At 43.4% G+C, this 25402-nt stretch overlaps 1 protein-coding gene across 1 annotated transcript; it reads right to left on the minus strand.

The window, feature by feature from the left end:
• Positions 1-1707: 1707 nt before the first annotated feature.
• Positions 1708-25333, minus strand: ankrd13a (ankyrin repeat domain 13A). The gene is made up of 15 exons (XM_017709296.2): positions 25015-25333; positions 21794-21929; positions 16008-16132; positions 15234-15279; positions 14206-14349; positions 13440-13629; positions 12666-12732; positions 11604-11685; positions 10567-10628; positions 10041-10171; positions 9701-9858; positions 7811-7957; positions 7194-7366; positions 5493-5554; positions 1708-5416 (listed from the first exon to the last, which is right to left on the minus strand). Exons 1-15 carry the CDS (start codon positions 25117-25119, stop codon positions 5227-5229), a joined length of 1818 nt encoding a protein of 605 aa, XP_017564785.1. The 5' UTR covers positions 25120-25333; the 3' UTR covers positions 1708-5226.
• Positions 25334-25402: the final 69 nt, after the last annotated feature.

Consider the following 25402-nt stretch of genomic DNA (forward strand, 5'->3'; position numbering starts at 1 on the left):
TTGAAGAAGGATATTTGTAGTGGCAGTTGCTGTTGGAGATGTTATTAGTGGAGGTTATAGTTATTATTGTAATTGTGACCACAGAGGGTGGGTTTAGCATGTGTTGGAAGTGTCTAGGCTCTTCGTATGTAACGTCCTCCCTTGACTGGTTCTCATGTTTGGTGTATTTTCAAGTGAACCATTATAAGTGATCATTAAATAAAATGACAGCGGTTATTAATGTGAAAAATGACTGTAACCCTTTGTACGTTAAGTATAAGCTCCACACTCCATGTCTCTGTCAGGTTTCCACATTGGGTAAACTGGTAGCCTGCCTGTATAGGGCACGTGTGTAGGTCTGATGGATCTAACCAGATCTGAGCTTCTATTCACAAGCCTGTGTCCTCCTACACAGCACTGACCATACCTGCCTGAATCATAGTCATCTTCCTGCGATCTGATTGGATTAAGAGGCCCGGCTCCCGGCTCCTGACTGGTCAGGACAAACTCTGGGGTTTGAGTGCAGCTGTGTGGAGAACAGAAGCAGCCAGAGCTGATCTGATAATCCGGTATCTGCTGGTGTGGCTGCGCTTCTGGGAAAAAGAATGAAGAATGATGTCCAGCTCACGGCACCAGCAGACGGATGAGTGAGAGAGAGTGTGAATGGGAGAGGTGCTTTTGTGTTGTCACGTCACCACCTGTTGGCTGAAGTGAGAAGCGCAGCATGAAAAGAAAAACGGGCATTCAGCAACACAGACTGGCGTCCTGCTCTTGGTCCTGGAGGGACGCACGTTTTTACGGAGCTCCTAAGGTGTCATGAATTTAACAATATAGTAATTCACGGGCTCAGTATAGTAAATTGTCACCTTAATACAGTAAACTAAATATTGTAAAGTTTGGCCTTAGTATAAAAATTGTGGCCTCAATATGGTAATTTGTGGCATTGGTATGGTAAACTGTTACCTCAGTATAGTAATTTGTGGCCACGCGTTATTAAAAAATAATCACCATGTCACGGTAGGAGCTCTGTTTGTGGCTTAGGATCAAAAATAAAAACTAGTTTCTTTCTTTTAGTCTTGAAGGGCCACACCTACACTGTTCTTTCAAAAGTTTGGGGACACCTCTCCTTTTGAAATCTGAATTTTCTTGCTCACTTTTTAATCAAGTAAGAAACAAAGTCAATTTGCCAATGTTGGGTAGCATTCAGCAGCTCTGTGCTAACACTGTGGGTATATTCAGCTTCATGTTCATCAGCGTGTCTTTGTTGGTATGAAAAACTACTGTTAAAAGCACATATTGAAACTCTTTTGGGCCCCAAGGACCTGCGATTTTAACGCTACTTTACTTTTTACCTTTTAATCTTTAATCATTCAGGGCGGTTTGGTGTGAAACGCTCTGTTCTAGAGAAACTTAGAGTCAGAATTGTTCACAGTGGTGGTGATGGGAACCAGACGTCCACCTCTACAAACTCCTTCACAGAAAGTTCCTACATGAAATGGTTATGAATTCACTGCATGTCTAATACGAGTGTTTTGAGACTAAAACGTGATTTTTAACCCATTCACGATGGAGAGGAACACATGAGGCGAAACAGTCCCTAAAGAAAACGTAGTTTTCCGATCTACCTTGAGTAGATCTACATAAAGAACCGACAGAAGAACCTGGAAAAGACAAGATCCTGAAGTGCCAACCGTTCCAGATTTAGAAGCTTCAGAAAAGAGCCGTGAGTTAAGTCATATAAAGTGCTTTTATTTAACTGAAAACATTTTTTTCCCCTCAAACAGACATCACAGTTTACAAATGCCTTCTGGATTTCTTCAGCAAGATTAGATTTTACCATGTTCTCAGTTCAAACAGGACAGTTATTTGAAAACAATTAGCTTTTGCTCACCCTGATATGGCGAAGCTCATTAGGCCATTTGGCAATTAGTTCCTTGAAAGTTAGCGAGAGAGACCCAAGAAAACACCAGATATAAAAGGTCTGCTTCAGAATAATTGGACTCGAATGCTGCCTATGCCCTGTCGTTTATCTTCCATCACAGCCATCCTGTCATTTGTTGTTTATGTAGCCTACGTACAGTATAAGATCAAAAAACAATTAAGTTATAAAATGAGCCACAAACTGGAAATGTTCACTCGCAATGCTGTAGGTTTGGTCTGTTGCACTAAGAGCAGCTACAATATCAGTAAAAGTTGTGCAGCGAATTGGATCGATATCATCGCATGTAAAATTTCTTATGAAAGCAACTGCTTTATTAAAAAACCAAAACCTGGTGACGGACGATGGAAGCTGAGCCCTAACTCCACTTGCCAGACACCTTCAGAGGCTAATTAGGCCATATAACCCAAACAAAGCCTCGCCCTCAACAGAAACCAGACAAAACATTTTTTTGCGTTGGCTGCTTTTGAGCTAGAAGCTGAAGGAAAGCACCTCTACAGGGCAGAGTAAGCCTCGTTTCGGAATACCACAGAACAAGCTCGCCCGCATTCTCCACCTTCTTCACCATCCTGCTGAACCTACAGCAGTTCAAACCACCGGTCAGAACTTAAAGCCACAGCTGGGGGAATAATTCGAGTCGCAGTTTTCTGCCATTAGCCAAAATGTGGCTGACCAGCCAAGATGTATTTGGTGTCGAGTAGTTTTGCCATATGAGCTACGAGGCTAATGCTATGGACATATTTGAAATTATTTGAGCTGAGTATAATTATTCCCCACAGTTCTAACATTTCACAATATGTTTATGCTGCAACAAACAATTGGGCTCATTCACCAGTATCTTCCCAAGCTTGTTCTTAAATTTATTCTTGAGAAAAGTCCTAAGGAATAGTCTACATCAGATTCAGACGTGTTCTTAAAGCAAAGAACTGTTCACTCCTTTGTGCTCTTGAGTGTGTGTAGATTCTGTTTTGGATGTCAGAACCTTTGTGAAAACCACGCAAGTAGGTTTTAAGAAAAAAATTCTTCTTAAGAATGGATGGTGAATGAGGCCCTTTGTGAATTTGGAGCATTACTGTCAAATGGGTTTAGACAAATGCACTTAAAAAAAAAACAAAACCAAACAAAGAAACAAAACAAAAAAAAACCCAAATCTGTGTCAGGTGCTACAACACCAACACCAAGCTAGAGGGCGGCGGTGAGAGACATCTGTCTATTTGAGCTTCAGCTGTTTCTGTTGTCTATTGTGAGCTACTCAAGTATCGAAGGCGAGGAAGCAACCTAGCCAAATTTGACATTTTTTGGCTTGGATCAAAATCACAAAAAAAAAAAAAAAAAATCACAGTTATTCATCTCACCACTAATCATTACCTAAAACATTGCGATCGTGATTGGCTGGAAGCTCAACAACTAGCCTCATAGCTTCTAATGCCAAACTTGCCTTGACTGATCAACTGCAACTGGGGTCCACTTTTTGAATACTCAAGCTGTGCTATAAAGGTTCCTCTCCGTGTCCCATAGCTGTGGTGCCGATAGCTGGAGAGCAGAAAACGAGGCAAGGACAAAAAGCTTGAGGCCTACTTGCATCACTAAGTCTACGGTAGAAGAGTCTCGAGCAGGACGAAGGCTCGTCTTTCACAGTGAGGAGGCACGGTGGTTTTAGTATTGCTTTCGGAGTTGAGGTGCTCTCGTCTGAAGCTGTCTGACGACACCCACACGAACGGGGTCGGATATGTGGAAGCCTTCGGCCTAGGGCCATCCAACGCTCGTCCTGGAGACTGACCGCCCTGCAGAGTGAAGTCCCAAATCCAGTGCAGTGTATCTGTGTAAAAGGGGCTGGACAGTATTAACATTTGTTAGCTTATATCACAGTATTGGTCTCTGCAATACTGACATGTTTTTGCAATATGTAGGTGTTTGGAAGTGACCACTCCATGGTGGTAGATATCTAAGTGCATAAATCTAAGTGGGTAGTGGGTAACACCTGTCCTCTACACTGTGGACTGGCGTTCAATCCCCGGGCTGGGCAAGCACCCTACACTACACCGATCTTGGGCTAGACTCCTAATGCTGCCTTTGCCTACCTGTGTACAACGGTCAAAGTGCTAGTCGCTCTGGATAAGAGCATCTGCCGAATGCCGTAAATGTAAATGTACAGGGATGACCAATACAAGGTTCTGATGACTCTTAAGATCCATTCTGTCCAAACACCTCTGGCTTCCACAACCTTCATTAGCTGGATCAGGTGAGTAAGATTGGAACTGACCAGTAAAACCACAGTAATGGACTGGACTTAACCTCTGCAGGGCGGTAGATCTCTAATTAACTTGACTCCATTTTCCAAGCATGGGGAACCAAGACCATCGATACTTGACAGAACATTCTGTTCTCAACTGCAGTGCCCTGTACATGCCCCGCCCACAAATGTGTTTTCATAGCATTCTTTGTGAGGTTGGACAAGCTTTACACAACGCTGGCAGAAATCTCATTCAGCCTAACGAGAAACAGTTTAGATCACAATACCTACCTTTACATTGGGTTGTGTTCTCTTTAGACTAAATGATCAACTCTACATGTAGGTATTGTGATATAATCCGAGTCTGTTCTACGGTTTCTCATTACTAAAGCAACCTAACATCAGTTCTGAAAGCATGCATTTGTGGGCGGAGACTTGAAAGGACATTACCGAACACTTTTTCAGGAACCAAGAAGAACCCTGAGATACTGTGATGATAGGAAAGCTCATGATAAAACCAAACAGGCCTTACTTTTACAGTTCTGCTACTCAAACCACAAATATAAACACCCAGAACACACACACACACACACGAGATTTGGCCTTTCAGGGACACATACGAACACACACTCTTATCAACATAATCTCAAAGAAACAGCTCAGAACACACACATACGCACACACACACCCACACACACCAGATTTGGCCTTTCATGGACACATACGAACACACACTCTTATCAACATAATCTCAAAGAAGCAGCTCAGACCTCCTCTCAGAATCTCGAGAGGCCGAAAAAGAGTTATCCTTAGAAGACCCAGTAAATCTTTAAAAAATAAGCTTCTGTGATCATCAGATATGAGTTAAGGGAACCATGTACTTAAATTTGAGGCTGAGAAAGGAGTTTCTTCCTTAACGAAACTTAGACTAAAACACGCAGGCGTACGCGAGTGAGTGGCAGAGTGCGAAGTGGCTGGCTGCATCGGAACTTGAGTGCAGACGAAGAGATCTGAGGTTTATGGCAAAGATGGGAAACGGACTCTCCCTCTAGTCCTTCCCCGTCTCCTCGTCCTCTCATTTCTCCGTCAGCGAAAGCTGCAGAATCCTCTCCAGCTCCTCCTCCTCTTCTCTCCGCCTCTTATCCTCCTCCTCCTGAGCGCGGGTGGACAGCTCTATGGCCAGCCGCAGGTCCGAGTCTGGGCTGGAGACGGAGCCTGAGCTGGTGGGCGTGGTGTCCAGGTCTGGGACGCCTTCCGAGACGGTCCTGCAGGGATGAACGTGGGGTTAAAACGGAGTTTCTGAATTTCACATGCATAAAAATAAAAGGATGCGACACTCACCCGTCACTGAGGCTGTTCACCATGCTTTGTGTCAGAATTCCATTAGAATCACCCCAAGAGTCCTAGAAAAAGAGAACAAAAACATCAGACACAGATGGTTCTTCAAGGGTTCTTTAGTAAAGAAAATGGTACTATACTGAACCATGACCACTCAAAGAATCCTTTGCATGATTCAGATTGAGAATGTGCTGTTCTACATGGAACCTTTTTGAAAAGGGTTCTATGCATCACCAAAAAGGGCTATTCTATTGTTACGTCATGCCTGTTAGAATGACAGAAAATAAAACCATTCTCTTTACCAAAGAAGAACATTTTAAGAGTGCAAAGTATTAATTATCAAAATCAAACATTTTCTCTGTGAATCAATTGAAAGAATTTTGCTCAAATGATGCCGTTCCATTTCCTTACATCTGTATTTGTGGCAAATAACTCGCACGACTACTTTGGTACACTAGGTGACGCTGTGCGCCTTTTACTCATTAGACGAGAAGAAGTCTTGCTATTCACTTGCAACATCAGGGTTATCATCAGTAACAAAAACTATTACTAATCTGAGTAAAAAAACTTTTATAGCATAAAAACATGCCATAAAAACATGTGCTATAATGTGAACGCTAGCTAGTTTTACAGATCGCTGTTGTCGGAGCAAAACCTCTCATTTTTCGTTTTTCAGCTTTTGACATAAATTGAAAATCCCTGTTGTCCTTTACATTGTGTGTAAATTTCGTGATGAATGAACCAAAAGAAATGTCCCAAAATGACCTGCAAAAATGTGTTTCCATTAAATTACATTAAAGTATGTTTTCCCCCTTCTCCTGTAAGGTTTAAATAATAAATAATAATAATAATAATAATAATAATAAAAATGATCTAATGGTCCAAAATCTTGTTCCAATAACTTGCATGCAGAGGTTTTGTCCCAACAGCGACAAGATGCACATATACATATCCAAGCTATTCTGTACATTACACCATTAGGAAATGCTCATAAATACAAATAAGTTATTGATAATATAACAATTATAAAATGACAGAAAAATACACCCAGTGGCCACCTTGCTAGGTTGGACCCCCTTTTGCCTTCAGAACTGCCTTAATTCTTCATGTCAGACTTTCAACAAGGTGTTGGAAACGTTCCTCAGAGATTCTAGTTGGTTATTTGAGTTCCTGCTGCCTTTCTATCATCTGGAACCAGTCTGCCCATTCTCCTCTGACCTCTCACATCAACAAGGCATTTTCATCCACACAACTGACCGCTCACTGGATATTTCCTCTTTTTTGGACCGTTCTCTGTAAACCCTAGAGATGGTTGAGCGTGAAAATCCCAGCAGATCAGCAGTTTCTGAAATACTCAGACCAGCCCGTCTGGCACCAACAACCACGCCACGTTCAAAGCCCCTTAAATCCCCTTTCTTCCCCGTTCTGATGCTCGGCCTGCACTTCAGCAAGTCGTCTTGACCACCTCTACATGCCTAAATGCATGTTTTGAGCATGAGTTGTGGCTGTGTGATTGGCTGATTAGCTATTTGTGTTAACAAGCAACTGAACAGGTGTACCTAATAAAGTGGCCGGTGAGTGTATATTGTGGTAAGAATTTTAACCAAATCACAAATCAACTGTACTTTAAAATACATGTTATTGTGTCGATAAAGCATAAACACATGCAGCTCATGTTCACATGCGCACACAGACATATCTGACCTGTGGGCTGTAGCCACTGGACTCCAGGAGGCTCTGGTGAATGGCGAACTGCAGCAGCTCCTCGTCATGGTTGGACACCTGGTGGCGCGGCGCGCTGTGTCTGTTTCCCCCACGGAGGCGGTAGTGAGCTGGAACGGTGAACACAGAAGGGCACACTCGGAAAAGGGTGGGGCCTGGAGAGAACAGCAAACAGAGCTGTGAGAGGACTCCACAGGTTTGGTCATTTCCAGCACACCTGAGCTCAGGTAACCCAGTCCGACGCTGCTGCGTGTGCTCTCGGGTTTTATTTGCCAGCCTAAAAATTACACTTGAACATCCCTCAGAGTCAGAATTGCAAACAAGCACTTTAAACACGTTTTGGACTTGTTGCTTATCAAGGGACAGTTTGAGAATCAGCGGTACGTAATTTTTTATTTTTTCAAACACAAAAAAGAAAATTAGGAAAAGCAAAATAAAGGCTAGCTAATTAAAGCTGATGTTAGCAGTGCATTTAACAAACAGGCACAGCTACCAAATCCTCCAATTTCCAGTTACATAGACTTATAATTATGACTTTATTAAAACAGGACCATGAAAGTAGCACCGTATAACACCTAACATTGGCTAGTGTGACGTACCTGAGGCTTCGCTGCCCTCTCCTGGGCTCTGGTCTGTTGGTGACGGCGTAGCAGCCAATTTACTCGCGTCTGCAGGCTCTTCCGTACTGCACTGGTTCACGTTTCCAAACGTGATGCGAGCGTTGAGCACATGGAACAACGGAATTTCTGCCGAAAAATGAAAACAAGGTGAGATGTTACAGTTATTCACCTAGACTGTCCAATCACAGTCATATCTGGGAGAATATGAATGAAATATAATCCACTGTAGAGCCCCGGTCCACCCACTAGCTGCATCCCAATCACGCTCGCTACCATTTTTTGAAACACTACCACATCATCACTGGTCAGCTCAACACGCTTGGAGGAGAGCACCACTAACCCTGCTTAATGGACACTTCTGATGGCGGGAAGGACACTTATACTCTCTTATGCTCAACTTTCTGACCTCAGGGTCAACGCTTAGACGTTTGCACCACTGTTTCTTAATTTCTTAAGACAAGCAATTTTTATTCATTTCCTTCATAATGTGTGAACATCTCACGAAGAGTGGACCTGTGAACACAGTCCACTACTACAGACATTTTAGAGGCGGTTTTTCCTTTTTTCTGTAGTTACTGTTTTAGTTCAGTTCAGCACTTTTTCTACAGAAATTTGTACAAAATATCCCTCATTTTCCTGTTCTACATCATTTGAACACTGTGTGTAAATTTCATGATGAAGGGACTGACAGAAATGCTCCAAAATCCCTTTTAAAGCAAATATCCTGACATTAATACAAAGTTAAAATGTTTCTGCGTCTCTGTTTTCGTCTGGGTGGCGATGCTAGTCAAAACAGCTTTACACAGTGCATAGGACGGTCACGATCATTACATTTTAGCTGATGCCAAACAGTCATAAGTAACTGCGATTCTTCTTCTTCTTCTTTCGGCTGCTCCCTTTAGGGGTCGCCACAGCGGATCGTCTGCCTCCATCTTGCCCTATCCACTGCCTCCTCTACTTTCACACCAACCATCTCCATGTCCACCTTCACTACATCCATAAACCTTCTCTGAGGTCTACCTCTTCTCCTTCTACCCGGCAGCTCCATCTCCAACATTCTTTGCCCAATATATCCACTATTCCTCCTCAACACATGTCCAAACCATCTCAACCTGGCCTCTCTGGCTTTATCTCCAAACTGCTCCACCTTCACCGTCCCTCTGATCTGCTCTTTTCTAATCTTGTCCATCCATGTCATTCCCAACGAAAATCTCAGCATCTTCATCTCCGCCACCTCCAGCTCAGCCTCCTGTCTTTCAGACAGAGCCACAGTCTCCAAACCATACATCATAGCAGGACGCACTACTGTCTTGTAAACCTTCCCTTTCACTCTTGCTGCTTTCCATCTGTCACACATCAGCCCTGACACCCGTCTCCACCCACTCCATCCTGCCTGACTTAATTCTATTTTCTTCTTCACTGAATGTACAAATGTCTACAGTTATATGGAATCGTGTACAGAGCAAAAGCACTCACTCTGCCGTCATGCAAGTTAAAACCATTAGAATTAACTACACAGCTAACAAATACTCAGCGTACTATACATTACTCAGCTCCTAAGACGTTAAGAGCACAACTTAGAACATTTGTTTTCATGAGTCCCATGAAGTCTCAACGAACGCATGTGCTGCTTACTGTGGAATGTTAACTGTAGTCCTAAATAATGCGATCGTCTCGAATACCAGTGATTAGGCGATCATGTAGTAACTGTGACAGGCCTAATGGTGGAATTCAGGTCACTATCAGCTGAAGACGACTCCTCCGTCAGCTTCTTTGCTTTCTTTCTGTAAACCATCCAAGTTCTGCGAACCCCTTCGCCCAGTGGGGCTTCTTAAAGCAGAGAAGCTTATCTCGCCTGTCTTCACCTACCGATCTTGACAGGGAAGCCTGGGGGGAAGCGGAGGGTGATGAAGTCTCGGAGACGGGCGAAGTGTGTGCTGGTTCGGGCCATCAGGTCGATGATTGGGGTCACCTGCTCCACCAGTGAGAGGGGGTGCTCCTCGCTCATCCACAGTGTACCCTTAAACCTGGCAAACACAAACAACCGGTCTATAGAACAACCAGCAAGTCCACTGAGGAAAGCCAGGTGACCTATTATGCTGCATAGCATGTAGCAAATCACCGTTGTCTGTATTGTGTCCTCACTTATGGTTCTCTCTATTAACCGTCTATGTCGCTGTGATAAGAAAACCTCGTTAAATGTCCTCACCTTTGGGTTCTGATGGTGAGCTCGATGGGTCGGCCGATGTCTCTGTCTTTCAGGTCAAAGTCTGGATTGAAATATTCCTCTGGAGTGATGGCGGTGGGGTTCGTGGCCGTGGCGTACTCCAGAGTCAAATCCTGTTGAAACGGTTCAACACAATCACTTTATTTCGGTCTTGGTGAGCCAAAGTTCACCATCATTTCCAAAATGCCATAAGCAAGAACAGAGTATGTTACTGATCCAGATTAAGCCAAAACTCAGAATAAACTCAAATGGACTTTTGGTGAAAGACTTTTGCAGTTCAGTACAAAAAAAAAATCAATATCTTTGAAAACGTTGCCATTAATGGGTAAATAAATTGTGCTAAATCAACAATACAGCGTTCTACTAGTCCAGCAGCCCTTTACAACGTGTAAATATATCATAATGAATGGGCCAACAGAATAGTTTCATAATTTCTTGGAACAAAATTACTTCACATCAGTAGAAAAGGCTTTATTTAAGAGACTCTGTCTTTACAAACAGGCCTCACCCCTTGAGCGCTGATCTGCTGCTCTACTGTCCCAAGAAAAGATTCCAGGATGTTCCTTTCACCTACGGCAGAGAGGAACAATCAACATCCACAACCTGAGTCAGTGGTAAATTACGTACGTACGTACTTACGTATGTACGTACGTTATTAAGTACGTACGTTATTAAGTTCTTTCTGTCCATCTAATAAACTTAGCCAAGTACTTCTTTGTACAGCAGTATTTGGCCAGAACGAGCACCAGACCCTCTTGTCTGGGTCCGAATTACAGAAACCTCCTATGTTTTCGTCTTAAGATCTGAAAGTTAAGATGTGATTTTTCATAAATTCCCACTACTGAAGTGAATCTTATACTAAGCATCTCATCTCACGTTTGGGAAATCTTAACTTACTCGATCAAAGTCGTCAATCAACTGTCATGTCTATTACAGCGACCGACCATACGGGCAGAGCTGAGCTGAGCTGCCCGTCATGGCATAAAACGATGAAAACTGACAGTTAAAACGGAAAATAGAAGTTAAGACGCCTCTGGGGTTTATCTTAAAGATAGGACAGTATTTAGGAGGTTTAGTCTAGTTTCTGTTATACGGTCTAATCTGGATTTAATGATAAGATTACGAAGTCAGGAACTGTTGTTTTGTAATAGCTTCTGTCCTGAATTCGTCACGGTGACTAAACAGATAAGATTTCAGAGGCAGGAAGTTTCTGTAATACAGAAAATTCAAATCAAAGCCTTTAAACATTTGGGAATAGAACTGTTGTAAATAAAGACAAATGTGGGTCTGAACTGACGACTAGTTGAGAGACTAGTTGTTTCCTGATTGAGCTCCGGGCTCTTCAGGTGTGCAGTCAGGTGCATTAAAGGGAAAGTACCTGGAACATTGCCGGTGTAATTGAAGGGAAATTCCAGGTTTAGGACGGACGTAAAAGACTTAATGAAGGTGAAAACAGACCAGGCAAATACACTACACTGAATCCTAGAGAATCAAATCACATGCATGTTATTTTAGCGCAGTACATAACGTTAAATATTGAGGTACTTTTTATTCGGGCCTTCTCTTCGTCAGTGAGGTGCTCCGTCCTCGTCCGAATCACAAGGTTCACATTGTTGACTGAGAACACCTGCCAAAAAAACAAAATCGATCATTGTTCTTAATGTCAGGGACAGACTGCTATATGGAAATTTTATTATTAAGAGTCGTTCAGGGTGGTTTGGTGTGAAATGCTCTGAAAATGTTCTAGATAAGCTTAAAAGTCAGAACTGTTCACAGTGGTGGTGATAGGAACCAGACGTCCACCTCTAAAAGCTCCTCACAGAAAGTTCCTACAAGAACTGGTTATGAATTCACCGCCTGAAGTCTTGAGTTTTATATTTTTGAGAAGAGTTTGGCTTAAAATTTAAACACGTCCATGGTGGAGGGATACATGCAAGGTGTTGTGAGACAAAATAGTCCCCAAAGAAATTTTCCATCATCAATATCACATAGAAAAACTCAGAGGACCCGTGTGGGTTCACTGGTGGTTCTGCATAAGTAAATAAAACTATATCCGTCTTGTAGTCATGGTGACCCCTGGTTCCCATCACCACCACTGTAAAGACATCTGAGTCTCTACAATCAACCATTTCACACCAAACCGCTCTGAATGACTGCTTATATCTCAAACACTGAAGTTTTCACAACTTCTAAAAAAAGTGGTAAAATTCGGCTTTATTTAGTGTTTCGCGCACCAAGTAAACAAATGCAGGAACTGTTTACACAATAATGGAATATCGACCGAAAAAGCAACACAGCCTGTCGTTTCCGGAAGTCTACGTTTTAAAATGTACCTATACAAGTACAAGGAAAAGTTTGGCACATGCTGGTCAAACGACATGCTTAGTTAAATGTGACATTTTTCTGTAATTTTAGATCTTCTAAGTGCAAATAAACAGTAATTAAACGATAAATTGTGCAGCAGTGTGGCCCATGTAGAGGATGCTTTAACTTATTTTCAATCAGAACATTAAAATAAATCATTTTTTTGACTCGGGGCTCCGAAACTTTTGCATTCTAACTTAATTCTAATGCTGCGGTGTCCGTCTGATCACTGAGAGCACCCACCTTTGCTTCAAATCCGTTTACAACTTCCGTTCTGTCCGTTCTCCAGCCCCAGATTCCAGATTTACACCTGGACACACAATGTCACAAAATTAGCCAGACCTCCCACCGCTTCCTCAGCCGTCAACTTGACATGCTGTGTAGTTTCCTGGGGTGGGTGGGTGGGTGGGTGGGGTAATACAGCAAAAATAACATTTTCACCTTATAAGATATGAATCACAAAGCCTGTTGATCAGTAAGACGTCCTACAGTGAAAAATGAAGGACCCACACTGTGAAAATCTGAACTCTCCTCACTTTTTTTGTGGTCTCTGAGATCTTTGTTAAAGTTTTCTTTAAATTCATTATTATTATTATTTTATGTGTGTCATTCACACCCCAGTGCATAAACGGAAACTAAACAGCTCGTTTTGCATTGACTATTTTTATGCTGCCACAAAAACCAACACATTAACACATATCTGCCTCTTCATAGTTTAGCCCCGCCCACTCACTGTGAAGTTGTAAGAAGTGCTTCAGCCCAGACTGCTCTTCAAATGAGCCACAATGTCAATGCCAATCAAAAAGGCTCATTTACAGCCTTAAAGGCACAAAAAAACCCCAAAAAAACAACCTTTTCAATTCTTTTGCAATAAATTCTCAATTGCAATAAAGAGAGGCCGGAAAATGGTCATGTAGAACTTGGAAAGTGGTCCACATATGCCATAAGTGGACTTCAGAAAGAGTCTCTGAGCTAGTTTTCACCAAACTCCCCCTTCGCCTAAGGAACGAGGGTCACCTCTCAAAGCAGATGTCCTTGGTGTCCAGGAAAGTGTTGATGATGGGCGTGGTCAGGCGCTTGGCCACTTCCTGCTCGTTGGGCTGCATGGAGTCGAGCGTGACCTCCTCGATCTCTCTGGAGATGTCGAAGCTCTCCGTGTCCACCACTTCCTCATCATGGTTCACCTCCATCAGCTCAGCACAGCTGTCTGGACCCACAAACACACAGCAGGTCTTTACCGTAACGGTCAGAACATACTTTAAAAAAAGCTTTGAGGGGTGTTTTGGTGAGTTAGTCAGGCCTATGCTGTCAGTTCAGTGCGGAGCTGCGATTCCTTTTATGGTCAAATTTGAAGACGCTGGTGAACAAGAAGCTTCAACCTCCAGAGTAAACTAAGCCAATCGGTTTCTTTTCACATTCACGGTTAACATTGTGAGGAATATCACAAAACGAGTTACATAATTTACAAGAAAACGTTAACATGTATCGTGACACTTCTGGTTCAGAGGAATATTGCAAAATTATAATGAAATATCACAGAATTTTATTACAATAATAATACAGCATCAGCAGCCTAGCCGCACAGCTAAACTTGCAGCTGACGCCACTTCTGTTAGCTCACTGTACAAATCTCCCACACTACAACACCAGGAGGCTGAGCAAAGTGAAACCAGCAGCGCTGCGATGATTCCCTGATCTACACGACACTTTCAAGGCTATGACAGTGACGCAGGTGCACAAGAAGCGCTGGTTACAGGCGTGTTGGTGCGTGTCGTGTTCGTACCATCTCCTTTAAAGATGTAGCTGCGTCTCCCTCGAATCCAGGTCATGTTCTCGAAGCCCAGCAGGGTGGCGTCCACTCTCAGACTGGCTCCGCTCTTCCAGATCCGACATACGTCGCTCGGGCACACGCGGGACACCAGCGGGACTGAGATGAGACAAAATACCATCAGTGACAGCCGATCTGAAGGACTTTTAATGGGTCATGATCTGCAATCTTCATCTTTCCTAAAGCCTCCTTTACACATTAAACATGATCGTTTTCAAACCTCTGCAAATCGGAATTTAACCGGCTGCTTTTGTAAGCGTCAAGACCGGTACATGTAAATGAGCTTGGTTTGATTGGTTGGCCTGTAATGTGCTTAATTCCAAAAGCAGTCCTGGCTGAAATGTGCACTACTCAAAAGTTTGGGGTCACAATTACTATTCAGTAAGAACTCATGCAGTGTAGTCTGAAATGCTTTAAACTAGAAACCAAAACTTTAACCAGCAATTTATCCACAATTTACAGTATTTTGGGAACGACATACAACTGCTGGGGCATGGTAAAAAAATTAGTGTTATTTAATAATAAGCTGTAATTTTCCGGTTATTGGAATTTGTTGTCACAAAAATACCATAAACAGCAGTTTAATTAGCGAGATTTGGTCACTGGTTTTTAAATATGAGGCCTTGTGGTTGTGAGTTTCTGCAGAATTTCATTCTCAACGCTGTTCAGACGTCCAGCTCCATTTATCATCGAAATCGTCTTCATTTTACAGGTTCCTGCAATGTGTCTGAAACTGGTTTGTACAAACTGGTTTCATCGCAGAATCTTTTCATACAGGTTCCTTAAAAGAAAATGGTTTTATACGATTGAAATCAGAGACTGCTACAGACTGAGTGGGCGGGGCTAAACCGCTGCAGGCCGAATGGGCGGGGCTACACCGCTGTGCGCAGAATGGGTGGGGCTTAAATGTCTAAAATTCTGCCTCAACAAACAGCTTTGATCAGACAGAAGCTTCCAGTCTGTTGGTGGTAACTGGTACTTACTCCAACTGGTGAACTCCCACTTCATCTCCATGTAGAAATCTGGAGACTGGAGAAAAGTGAAATTTTACATTAGCATCACCGGAAAAACCTCATGAACTTCATGAAACTAAATCCTTTAAAACACTGAAAACGCAACACAGGATCACAGCAAACCACATCAATTCAAATGACTGGTTTCACCAGATTAATGGACAAGAAAAAAAAAAACAGAAGGGTGGGGACGGGAAGGGTGGGAACGTGAAGGGTGGGGACGGGAAGGGTGGGGACAAATCTCAGCCCAGAACTGTTTCACTGCAGCTCTAATATTTATAGTAATGAAACTAAGAAACCTTGAAGTGTCTCTCTGGACATTCACTGCTTTACACGAAATGCGGTCATCTAATTTCAAGAAAGGCGTTCGTTTGTGTGGGTAGAACTGTTGTAAGCCAACTCTAGCAAACCATTAGTTTACTCCGACAAACTGCTGTCAGCTGCTTCTGACACTTCTGCTACATTGTTTTACATTAATTAGCCATCAGTTTCCGTGGTAAATTTCCATGATAGTTTCCTCCAGTAAACTGCTGTTAGCCAAATCCATTCATAGCCAAACTGTTACAGATCAAACTCCCTGTAGGAACGCGAGAACCTCAGTGTGTTATATCTAGACGGCTGGCTAACCTGGTAGCCAGCTGCATTTCCTTTAAAGCAGCTAAGTGACCTGGTTGGAGACAAATTAAAAATTCTGTGACAGTGGACGTTCTTGAACTCATATTGTTGAGCTGACCCGACACTGACCTCTCGGATCTTGCACAGTAATTCTGGCACGCCCCCCAGCGCAGTGGAGGCTTTGAGGTAATCACGCCGCTGCAGGACCAGCTGCACCATCTCCGGGTCTCCAGTACTGACCGCCTCCTGGAGGACTGGAAGAACAGAACACAGGTAAAAATCCATGGGTTTCATAGGCCTGTAAGTGTCTTTATGTGACAGTGATGCTCTCCATGTGCCACATACACTGACCGGCCACCTCATTAAACCCTCCTCACTGTTTCTACACACTGACCACTTAGGAGCAGCACTTTGTAGTTCTACAGTTACAGACTGTGGTCCATCTGGTTCTCTGATACTTGGTTACCCTGTTCTTCAGTGGTCAGGACCCCCATGGACCCCCACAGAACAGGTATTATTTTGGTGGTGGATCATTCTCAGCACTGCAGTGACACTGATGTGATGATGGTATGTTAGTGTGTGTTGCGCTGGTAGTGGATCAGTGTGCTAACACACACACACACACACACACACACACACACACATATATATATATATATACATACATATACATACACATACACCTGTCCCACCTTAAGGTGCTGAATGTAAATGCGGCACCATTTAAGGTGGACTGGGAGAATTCGAAAGAGAAGCGACTTCATCTTCACAACTTTTTAGTGTTTGACAGCCTCTCGCTGCAGATCCAACATTCCATTAAATCAACTGCGCTGCTTCTAAACACGAACAAGTCCATTCTTCTCCAAATGTTCCTCTTAAATCTCTCTCTTTACCTTTTCATTAGCAACTAGCTAGGAGAGACTACTTGCTTTGTGCTACTCCATGCCAGTTCTCAGCCGAAAGGTCTTTCGTGCCATGTTGGACACGTCCTGTCTTGAAGATGCAGGACGGCTGTAACGTGCTGTCTGGACATCCATTAGCACTGGATCTCCTTTCCCCATAACTGCGCATTTTATCACAGATGAGTGGCGGCAGCGTCTCATGGGCTCAAGTTCCAGTTCACTTGCCACATCACGTCCGTTTGATCGATTAATAAAAGGTGTTGGTAGTAAATTCATTATGGATCATTACAGATACTTGTACGGAAAAAATCCTGTACGGAAAAAAAAGATGCGTAGATAATCGTTTAATAATCGTCCCAAAAATGTACAAAAACAAACACGCGACATTCCTACATCACAAGCTTTAATACACCGGTCAGACTGCGAGTCAGAAAGCACCATAAACAGAGGCCAGTTAAAACACTGCATGGACGCAGCCTGAATAAACGCTTATTATGAGGCAGTCGTGGGCTGGAGGTTAGGAATCTGGCCCTGTGACCGGAAGGTTGCCGGTTCGGTCCCCAGCACCGACAGTCCATGACTGAGGTGTCCTTGAGCAAGACACCTAACCCCCAACTGCTCCCCGGGTGCTGTGGATAGGGCTGCCCACCGCTCCGGGCAAGTGTGCTCACTGCCCCCTAGTGTGTGTGTGTGTTCACTGGTGTGTATGTGGCGTTTCACTTCACGGATGGGTTAAATGCGGAGGTGGAATTTCCCCGTTTGTGGGATCAAAAAAGTATCACTTAATCTTAATCTTAATTAAGGCTCCTCTGCAGTGAATTTGCTTCGAAACATCTGGTCTTAAATCCCGATTCATTATTTCTCACTCACTTCGCAGCTCATTGACACCTACAGAGAAATCGTGTTTATAGCGCAGATTGATTAACTGTAGTTAATTAATGCAGCCCGATGTTGCCTCAGGGCAACAAACATTCTCCTCGCTTTACAATAACATTATACATATTTAAGGACACTGACAGGGTTAACAATAAAAGCCAGAGTTTAAGTCAGTCAGTAAAAACCATTTATTTTGTCATTATCTCTCTTAGTCTGCACTGTTAAACCTCTTTTTAACAATCAATATCATTTTCTTAGTCATGAGAATTTGCAGAAATACGTTTGTTGCCTAGAAGCAACACTGTACGACAGTGGAATGGATGAAGCCACTCACAAGCCAGATCTCACCACTTCGGGGAACACTGATCTTTATCATTTCGTCCCATTGTCGCACAACGTTGCCTCAAGGCAACATAATCCAAAAGGACCCCTGCACACATTATTATCTGAAATGTTTTTTAATTCAATAATCAGGAACGATTTTACACAAGAAAAGCGAATCAGATTTTATTTGCTCTATTAACGTTCCTCTGGAGGAGGAGGGGTAAACGCACTAGGAGGTCAGTATCAGGAGATGATCATTAACTTCTTTGCCTTCCACACTAAGAAACCGCTCGGCTTCCTCGTGGCTTGTTTTGGTTTCTTTTATCTGATCGAGGTCTTTTCTCCTGCTGCTGTGGACAGTCAAGCATGCAGGGCACTGTAACTGATACTCACTTTTCAAGCTAGACTTTTAATCATCCAGTATCTACTACACATCTACTAACCCCAACTCAATAACTGTTAAGAATCGGGCACCATCAACTAATAAACTCGAGCCGGGAAGAACGACCTCTACCCTTACTACACCGCAGAAGCAGAACATCAATCAGTCCAGCAATTATTTGTTCACTCCTTCGCTATTTGTACACTAAATAAATCGCCTCAGGGAATCTCCAGGTAAACATCCCTTCCACTCCAAGCAGCTGGCCTGAAGAGGGCTGAGGATGTTTAAGGCAGCTGGGCTGCTTTATCGATTGACTGACTGAGGCTCTAAACGGTCCTACAGAGCTGCTTCTTCCGGAGTTCATCGGCTCATAATTAAAATCTACGAACATCACCAGCCACGGACATCTTGCGTCAGAGAGCAAAGAGAAAGAGGAACCAGGGTTCTCAACCCAGTTTAGCTGGCGAGACACAGTGACTGTGCTTACAGCACTGAAAGCAACGAATAAGTCAAAAATGTAATGCGTACAGTTTCACCCCAAATCAGCCACGACGTGTTTTAGGGTCTGAAGGCTAATAAAGGTCAAATAAACCAGTCTATTAGAGATTCCTGAGGCAGGTAGGTGCATGCAGTTAGCATTGTTAGCATAGCATAGTTGCCCCCAACTGTGTGGAGCTGTTCAGTATCTCTAAGACTCTAGTACGCATTTTCTAGCACTGTATGACCCATCGAGTGTGTTTACACGCACTTAATAATCCGATAACGGCAGAAAATCAGACTTTTGTTCACGTGCACTTGAGTAACCAGATAATGAGGACACGCCGGGTCCACGAGTCGGACAGTAATCAGATTTCCGCTTTGCAACCAGCCAACGAACTCGCAGAAGACGGCGTGAACACAAAACTCAAACTTCATGCCGCGGCTTCTTTTTTAAAGCTTCGCGCCACTTTACCTGAAAACATGAACACGCACCATCTAGAAGATGAAGAATGTGTAGTCTTCATTTTGTCAAGCGTGTCGATGAGTTCACTGCTCGCTTATTTCCGGTACAGCAGCCTGTTTTCGCACTTGCGCGGACTGAGGAATCCGAAAGAAATCAGAGTAAGAGCTTACAGCACTGAGGAATCTGACTACTCAGCTAAAGCCCAGCCTCTTTACCGGATCACCTGAGAAATCAGTGTTTACACAACCACGTAAATAATCAGATGCCTGCACGAATCCGATTATGATCAGATTATTGAGCGCGTTATGGATAAGTACGGACAACAGAAGTTGGGACGATGTGGGGAAAAAATGTATCACGATACCTTGAGAGATATACATCACAGTATTTAGTTGATCTAAGTGCCTATGAAAAACCTTAGTTATAATAATAATACTACTACTAATAATAATAATAATAATAATAAAGGTCGTTACAATTGTTTTTATTCCATGTTCAGCAAACAGCACTAAATCCAATTAAACTGGACTAATTACACTCACTTATTAATGAAATGTACTTGCCGTTCTTTAAATATTGACGATACCCACAATATGCAAAACCCAGGCTTCAAATAATCCAAACACTACCTTTACCTGCGCTACATATTTTAGCCCATTTTTATAAAGTTAGGATTTAAGGATTATTTCGTAATAATAATAATAATCTTTGCATGATTAAAGGGTTCTTTGTAACATGAAAGCGTTCTTCAAAATGTGCTATTTGAAACGGGTTCTATACAGCGCCCAAGAGGGTTCTTCTTTTGACGCACTGTCAAGCTTGGAACAATAGAGGAATCCTTCTCAGGTGCTAGATGGAGCTCTCTTCAAAAAGGTTCTATACAGAACCATCTACAGCACGTTCTGAAGAACCCTTTCATGATGCAAGGAACGTTTTAATCAAGCAAAGTGTTCTTTGAGCGTTACATGCGTCTCTGTTTTAAGAACCCTCTGTTTTAAGAACCCTCTGTTTTAAGAACCCTCTGTTTTAAGAGCGCACAATAAAGAAGCAAACTCCAGTCTAGGGGTGTTTGTGGGGACTGGAGTAGTCAAATCAGATTCACGGGAGCATCTTAAGAAAGAAAATCTTAAATGTGTTTTTTTCCTTAACTTCATTCTTTAAAAAAGTTATTCAAACTTCAAACTTCAAACACCGTATTAGGAATGATTGATTTTTTCATTATTTATTAAATAATTATATAGAATTATTTATTAAGAATTATTGTTTTCGTTTCTTAACTATTTTCTTAAGAATCGTTTTAAGAAGAAGTGGTTTTCTAGAAAATATTATCTTCTTAATTGCTTTCTTAACCTTACAATAAACTCACACCTGTATCTTACGAAACTTTTCCAGAGGGATACCGAGGCGTTCCCAAGACAGTCGAGAGATATAATCCCTCCAACGTGTCCTGGGTCTCCTAGGACACCCCCCTAGGGAAGCGTCCAGAGGCCATCCTTAACAGATTCCCGAACCACCTCAACTGGCTTCTCTCAACGTGGAGGAGCGGCGGCTCTACTCCAAGCCTCTCCCGACTCGCAGATCTTCTCACCCTATCTCTAAGGGAGAGCCCGGCGACCCTGCGGAGAAAGCTCATTTCGGCCGCTTGTATCCACGATCTCGTTCTTTCGGGCACTACCCAAAGCTCGTGACCAGAGGTGAGAGTCGGAACATAGATTGACCGGCAAATTGACAGCTTCGCCTTCTGGCTCAGCTCTCTTCACCATGACGGACCGGTTTAGGGTCCGCATTACTACAGACGCCGCACCAATACGCCTGTCAACCTCTCGCTCCATCCTTCCGTCACTCGTGAACAAAATCCCAAGATATTTAAACTCCTCCACTTGGGCCAAGAATTCACTCCTGACCTGGACAGAGCATTCCAGCCATTCCCGACTGAGGACCACGGTCTCAGATGTAAACAGAGTCGCTCAGAGCAGTTTGGTGTGAAACGCTGCGTTTCTAGAGAGACTTAGAGTCAGAGCCGCTCACAGTGGTGGTGATAGGAACCAGACGTCCACCTCTAAAAGCTCCTTCACAGAAAGTTCCTACACGAAATGGTCATGAATTCACTGCCTGAGAAACGGTTTTACGACAGTTCTGAGAAAGTTTCGGTCTAAAACATGTATGTTAAAATCCATTCATGGTGGAGAGGTACATGCAGGACACTGTAAAGACGTTGTGAGGCAAAATAGTCCCCAAAGAAAAGTTTTTTTTTTCTGATTTATCACTATTTCCCCCCATTATCAACATCATATATGAACTCAGAAGACCTGTGTAGGTTCACTGATGGTCCTGGATGGTAAATAAAATGGCTATATCTGTGTCGTAGTCATGGCGACGTCTGGTTCCCATCACCACCACTATACAGAAAGAGTCTACAATCAAGCATGAAACACCTCACTGCTGTATGAGGACTGACTACAGTGCCTGAACTCTGTGTGACACCCACCAGTCCAGTTTTTGGCATTTTCTTTGGTCACCTCGGCGCCATGTCTCAGCAGCACTCTGACAGACTCCAGGTGTCCCAGTGACACGGCCAGGTGTAGCGGGGTCCGGCCTCGGGGGTCCACCTCCTCTTTGTTATGCTGTAACCAAACAGAAACAAAAGTGCATGCGTTTACTTTGAAGAAGAGTGTGACGATCAAGAGGTGATGAATCTTAAAATAACTCAATCGTGTCAAAGCCAGAGACCCTTTCGTTTCACTTCCAGTGAAAATGGTCATTAAGTACAAGTTACTTACATTTCAGCTGCACAAAAAGCAGAAAATATACATTTAACAGAAAAACTACACGCAACAACTATATATAATGCCATTTTATCGAGTATCTAGCGTCCTCCTTTGGCCTTTATTACAGCTTCCGTTCTTTCCGTGAGACTTGCTTTCAGTTTTTCAAAGAATCCTGCAGACACGCCTCCAAAGTTCAGTCTCAGAAGTTGGTTGCATTTTCTGTTCATCCAGTGTTTCTTCTGTAATGAAGGGTATTAATGGGGAGTTTGCCCCCCTTTGCTGCAGTAACAGCCTCTACTCTTTTGGAAAGGTTTTACGCTAGATGTTGGAACGTTGCTGTGAGGACTGGATTGCATTCAGCCACGAGAGCATTAGTGAGGTCAGGTACTGAAGTTGGATGATCAGTTCTGGACCACGCCAACACAGGAGTGACCAATCCCAGTGGTGGACAGTAACTGAGTAAATGTAATTATTTTCTGTACTTTAGTATTTTTGGTGTATCTGTACTGAAGTTTCTCCGTTCTGGGCGTCTTTCTCCTTTCACTCCACCACATTTCAGAGTCTAATATCCGACTTTTTCCTCCTACATTTTGAGAAATTTGTCGTTCCTTTTGGTTTCTGTGTGTATAAAAATGTAACATGTCAAAATGAAAGAAGCGCAAAGCCAGAGCACCAATCAGGGCCCAGCGGTCACTTTGTTTAGAGCTGGTTTTGACCTGTTGGTCATACCGACCCAGTGCAGCACGCGGTTCAACGTCAGCGCAGCAGCGTAAAACTTTGGGAGAGTCTGTTCAACATAAATGATGAACTAACCTAACTTTGTGTAAATAGAGCTCAATATAGAAATATGTCCACATATGCAGTCGAGACTGACGCGGCTTTTTTCTGAATTTCTACAAACACCATTTCATTTTATAGTAAATGAGTTTGGGCTGGTTTATGTTTATGAACAGACGCCTACAGATCAACATAGTAAAGGAGCTCATCTGTGATCCTGAGTTTAAAGCCAGTTTTTATTCAACTTAAACTTGGAACTAAGTTGTAAATAAATCTGAAACTGAAACTTTGCTTGTGTGTAAAAAGTGATTTCAGAGCCACTCGGTTCTCCCTGATGGAAACTGTTTACCTTCAGTGTTTTGTGCTTCTGATCATTTTAATAGACGTCAGCGTCACTAATTAATGACGTTCTATTAAAAGACTGGTTTACCAAGAGAGACGCTGGAGGACTTTCACCTGAAATGAGTTCATGAAGCCAGTCTGGTTATAAAAATGATAACAGGACATCAGAGCCAGAATTACTCTTTTAGTACTTTTACTTTATACTTAAGTACATTTGAAGCTAAATACTTTAGTACTTTTACACAAGTGGAGGTCTAAAGGGAGGAACTTCTACTTTTACTGGAGGAATATTTTACTTTGGGGGTCTCGGCTTTAACTCAAGCACATGATTTGTGTACGTTGTCCACCACTGCCCAATCCTGGTCCCGCAGATCCATCACCCTCCAGACTTTAGCCCTAACCCTTATGTATCTAACCAGGTGTGGAGCCAGGTGTGTTGGATGTGGTGGTAGATCTCCAGAACCAGGGTTGAGCACACCTGCTCCAATTAATCCCCAATGGAGCATCACTGCTCCACAGAATCCAGTTCCACTGCCCCACAGCCCAGTACTGGGGGGGCTTTATACCCCTCTAGCCCTCGCTTAGCTTTGGGCATGGTGACCTTAGGCTCATGTGTGGCTGCATGAGTGTGATATTAACGTAGGTTATCCAAAGGGAACTGACCGAACTGATCTACAAGTGTTTGGTCAACTTGATCCACAAGTGTTTGATCAACTTGATCCAGATGCATTTACCCCAATATACACACTGACCAATCACTTCACTAAGACCACCTCCTTGTTTCTACGCTCACTGTCCATTTTTTCAGCTCCACTGACCATAAAGTTTCAGTTACAGACTGTAGTCCATCTGTTTCTCTGCATAATTTATTACCCTGTTCGTCAGCAGTCAGGACCCCCATGGACCCTCACAGAGCAGGTACTATTTGGGTGGTGGATCATTCTCAGCACTGCAGTGGTGTGTTAGTATGTGTTGCGCTGGCACGAGTGGATCAGACACAGCAGTGCTGCTGGAGTGTTTAAACACGGTGTCCACACACTGTCCACTCTATTAGACACTCCTACCTCGCCGGTCCACCTTGTAGATGTAAAGTCAGAGACGACAGCTCATCTGCTGCTGCACAGTTTGTGTTGGTCATCCTCTGGTCCTTCATCAGTGGCCACAGGACGCTGTTGGCTGGATATTTTTCATTGGTGGACTGTTCTCAGTGGTGTTTAAACTCCAGCAGCACTGCTGTGTCTGATCCACTCCGACCAGCACAACACACTAACACACCACCACCACAGAGTGATCCACCACCCAAATAGTACCTGCTCTGTGGGGGTCCTGGTGAACTAACGGTAATGCTACTTAGTGATATCGTTAATCTCCATGTGACTGATCGATCTGAGTGGTATTAGCTCGGCTGGACGCCTCTTGTTTACTCTGAGCAGCCCGGCTCGCTTCCCTTATCCACATAACAGGCGTTTGACCTCAAGGTCTGATGTTTCTGTACAACTGAGCTCCATTTATATCAGTCAGTCTTCACAGCACAGCCCGCTCACCGACCTCCTCAACCGAGCTACCGCTAACGCTAACACTAACAGCTTCTTATCCGAACTTCCCCGTTCCACCTTAAATGGCGCGGCAGCTATTATAACGCCCGAGGCGCCAGAATGGAGCTGCTGCCCCATTTAAGGTGGAACGGGGGAGTTCGAACAAGAAGCTGGCGAGTGCGACTTTAGCTTCGCGCTAAAGGGGCTAGCTGTACTTAAAACGGGGTATTAAAGGCCTCGGATGAAAAACAAGCAGTAAAACCCGGCATTTATCGCGGGTTTCCCACCGTGGGCAGCTCCTTCTCCAGGCTCCGGTAGTCGTTCTCCCACACCAGGCAGTGCAGAGGAAACTTCAGCCTGAAGTCCTCAGAGTCTTCAGTGCAGCTCAACATTTCTCCTCTGCTCTCCCTCCTTTTCCTCTTCCTTCACACAAAGCTGCCGCTGCTAAACCCAAAGCCGACGTCCTCGGTGTCTCGCCACATTGACTGAACCGTAAAGCGGCGCTATTCGGCTCGGCTGGGCTTCATTTTCCAGCAGGAACTTTTCCAAAATAAAACTTCTGTACAAACAAACGAGGACGTGACAGGTCGAGACCATTATCAGAGGAAACAGGGGCGCGCGGAGGAGAAGAAATGGGCGTAGGCTTTCAGTAAGAGTGATAACGTTATGTGATAA

This window comes from Pygocentrus nattereri, chromosome 20, assembly GCF_015220715.1.
Source record: "Pygocentrus nattereri isolate fPygNat1 chromosome 20, fPygNat1.pri, whole genome shotgun sequence".
NCBI lineage: Eukaryota > Metazoa > Chordata > Actinopteri > Characiformes > Serrasalmidae > Pygocentrus > Pygocentrus nattereri.